Below are 3,111 nucleotides of genomic sequence, written 5' to 3' on the forward strand. Positions count from 1 at the left end.
TTTACTTTGAATAAATATGAAGAAGAAGAATTTTTTTTACCTTAAATTACCGTGTTAGTTTTTAATGTTGGTAAAATAATAAATTTTCATTTTTTGTCCAAATTTTTTATGTAAATTATATCTTTGTTGGACAAGAACTATCATAGTAACTTTTTAATTATAGTATTAATTATATACTTACAGGATCAATTTCAAAGAACAATTAAATCTATAATGTTTTATTTAATTTAAAATATAATGTACGATTATCCTTTACTAGGTATTAGAATTTTCTAGAGGATATACATTATGTGATTAATTAAGTTGGAAAAAACATATGCCATAATTACTTTTGATTAAATTTTTTCTAAACAAATGAATATTTTTTCAGGTCATTTATATAATTTTATAATAAAGAAACACTTTTGCAATGTAATATGTTGAACAAGTTAATAATCATTCTTAATTAAAAAATGTTTTTATTTTATAATTAAGACTAAATATTGATTTTAAAATTAAACTTTCAAAAGTGGAGGGAAGAGAACTATACCTTCTCCTTATAAAAATCATAGTAACACACTATTCAAGTAGGGCAAAGTTCAGTGTCTTTCTAAACACAATGCAAACACTGCTAGTCTCTTCTCAATTTTGTTACACCCATATCAGATAAAAAAGTTCCTACATGTAAATTCACCATCTATAATTAACCAACAGTGTCAATACTTTTTTTGGTGACTCCATAATTGTTCCATCACAAATCATAAACTAAATATCTAAGATAAAAAAACTGATTTCAGATATCAACAATCCAGAAAAAACGTACTAGTTGGTTGCTTTGGTGAATACATTTAATCTCTCGGGAGAACATGGTTGGGAAGTGAAAAAATCCAAGAACAGTTGGTGATTTCTGCAGCACTAAGAGAACCATATCATATATCAGTGACAACCAGAAGCTGAAGCGTGTGAAGACCCCTGATTAACAGTTTTTTCTTTCAAAATGCCTGTTGGATGAAGAGGAAAGAGGTTTAAAGTTTTTTTGTCATTGATGCTATAGTTATAATCAGGTTGTACCCTCTGTCGCAATTGTTGGTATATCTGCTGGCCATCACAAATTTTTAGCATCCCAAATGGTACAACTGTCCCAACAATACCTCCAGTTGCAACAACCTTTTCTGGTTGAGGATAAAAGTTCATTCCACTTTGTTGAGGATAAAAGGGAGCACAGACAACTGAAAACAATGAAAGAAATCTTTGATTTCAGACTCTTGATAAAATTAATGTGAAAGATAAACAAACTATAGAAACATGAACACTTTAAGGTGACTTTTGGGTTGGGTTAAATAAGTGCATGTACCTACTTAGCTAATGCATTTGTATGAATAGGAAAATTGGTTAGGTTATATGCACTTTCATTTAACACTGTTCATTGTTTCTGTATACAAAAATACAATGGAAAGAAGATTTAACCACATAAGATGGTAGCACTTACAGACTACCCTCCACACCACAAAATTTGAATATTATTATTTCAATTGATGGATGGATAATCACAGGAGCATATGAATGCAAGTAAATTTGTTTTAATGAATAGACAACAGAAATGTGTATTTAAAAAAGCATGACAATAAAGTAAAAAATTATATCAGCTAACAGACCATTTTGGCAAATAGGATGTGAGGCTTGAAGAAAGCTATTGGAATATGCAATGCTTTCTAGCTTCTGCTTCTGTCTTTGACGTGCTTTGTGATTCTGAAACCAGTAAAAGACATTTTTTCCTTGGATGTGACCATAAGCCCTTAATCTGGAGGTAACCTCTTGTATCTGCTCAGCATTTGGAGTTCTCATTCCCTGTCTGTAAAGGTCCTCCAACATTGCTATTTGCTCTCTTGTAGGACTCCACCGAGAAACTGAATGAGTTCTACTTGGTTCTCTTCTCATTGCAGAGCGACTTCCCATCTTTTTCTTCTTTTTCTTTCTTTGTTGTGATACACAAATACAAAATGTATGCGATATATATACTACTTATAGCATTCCTAATATAAGAATTGTTTATTAATTATTTCTACGACTCTTTGCATGGATAGGTTCTGAAGCTAGCTGGCATTCATTTTATGGAGATAAGACTAATAAAAGATATGATCAAGTCAAAGAAAATAGTTGGAAGATAGGTATTGTCTTGTTTTTTTGTGCAAAACATCTCTGAAAACATGGTTTGTGGCGGCTGAGAGAGATGCAGGTTTCTCTTATTCGAGAAAACAATCATGTTTTCTTTGGATTTGGTGCAAATGTGGGAGTGATTAAGATTAACATTGATTTTTCTGTATATTTCCGAAGCCATGGTGGCTTACATGGTCTTGGGAACAACAGAGAGAAGTATTGCAGCTTGAAAGGGAAGGAAAACCATATTGATTGAGCTGCAAGGTGCAGGTAAGGATTAGCTACGCCATGCTTTGGGAATTGAAGTGTGATAAGAAGAAGCTGAACGGTTTAGTTAACTCTTTGCTAGGGTTTGAATTGGATCATATATGCAGATTAGTACAACACAAATTTATATGTTTCTAAAGTAAGAGTTTATATATTTTTTTGGTCATGGAGGAAGAAATTTGATAGAGAGCAACAGTCAGGCCAATGTAATGTTTAAAATGAAAACAAAAGCATAAGTCCAAAAAAGCTTTCGGTTATGGCCCAACTTTTCATACCCTTCTTTTTAATCTTCATATGATCGATATTTTTTTCTTTTAGGAAAATTATCTTTTCACACCTTTCATTCCTCTTATTCCTATTGTATAACCCGTTTTAATAATAAAATATCATATTTAATTAGTAAACATAAAATTTTAAAATAAAATAATATTATTGTTTAGGAGTGTGAGATGGAAGTATAAAAAAAATATAATGTAACATATCATGAGCCTTTTTTTCTTATCATGCTACTTGTTCCTTTCTTTCACCTCTCACTATTATTACATGTTTTTTTATTATTTGTATTTTGTTTACAATTGAATAGAAAAATGTATAATTTTTATTTTTAATATTTTTGTCTGGAGTCCAGCACATCAATGATCAACCATGAAACAAATATTAAAAAGAAAATCAGGTTTTAAGTCTAAAATGATTTTTAGAAATTGCAGG

The 3,111-nt window shown here is 30.5% G+C and overlaps 1 protein-coding gene across 1 annotated transcript; it reads right to left on the reverse strand.

Moving 5' to 3' along the window:
• Nucleotides 1-915: 915 nt before the first annotated feature.
• LOC108332933 (WUSCHEL-related homeobox 2) lies at nt 916-1,935 on the reverse strand. The gene is made up of 2 exons (XM_017568233.1): nt 1,635-1,935; nt 916-1,208 (listed from the first exon to the last, which is right to left on the reverse strand). The coding sequence occupies exons 1-2, from the start codon at nt 1,933-1,935 to the stop codon at nt 916-918; spliced, it is 594 nt and encodes a 197-aa protein (XP_017423722.1).
• Between the last annotated feature and the right edge of the window lie 1,176 nt (nt 1,936-3,111).

Source organism: Vigna angularis, chromosome 11 (assembly GCF_016808095.1).
Source record: "Vigna angularis cultivar LongXiaoDou No.4 chromosome 11, ASM1680809v1, whole genome shotgun sequence".
NCBI lineage: Eukaryota > Viridiplantae > Streptophyta > Magnoliopsida > Fabales > Fabaceae > Vigna > Vigna angularis.

What these genes read in the sequence shown, in the direction of transcription:
- LOC108332933 (XM_017568233.1), bottom strand. Translation starts at nt 1,935, where the DNA reads ATGGGAAGTCGCTCTGCAATGAGAAGAGAACCAAGTAGAACTCATTCA. An exon ending in ACATCCTATTTGCCAAAATG is followed by an intron (nt 1,209 to 1,634) that starts GTCTGTTAGCTG and finishes CATTGTTTTCAG; the next exon opens with TTGTCTGTGCTCCCTTTTAT.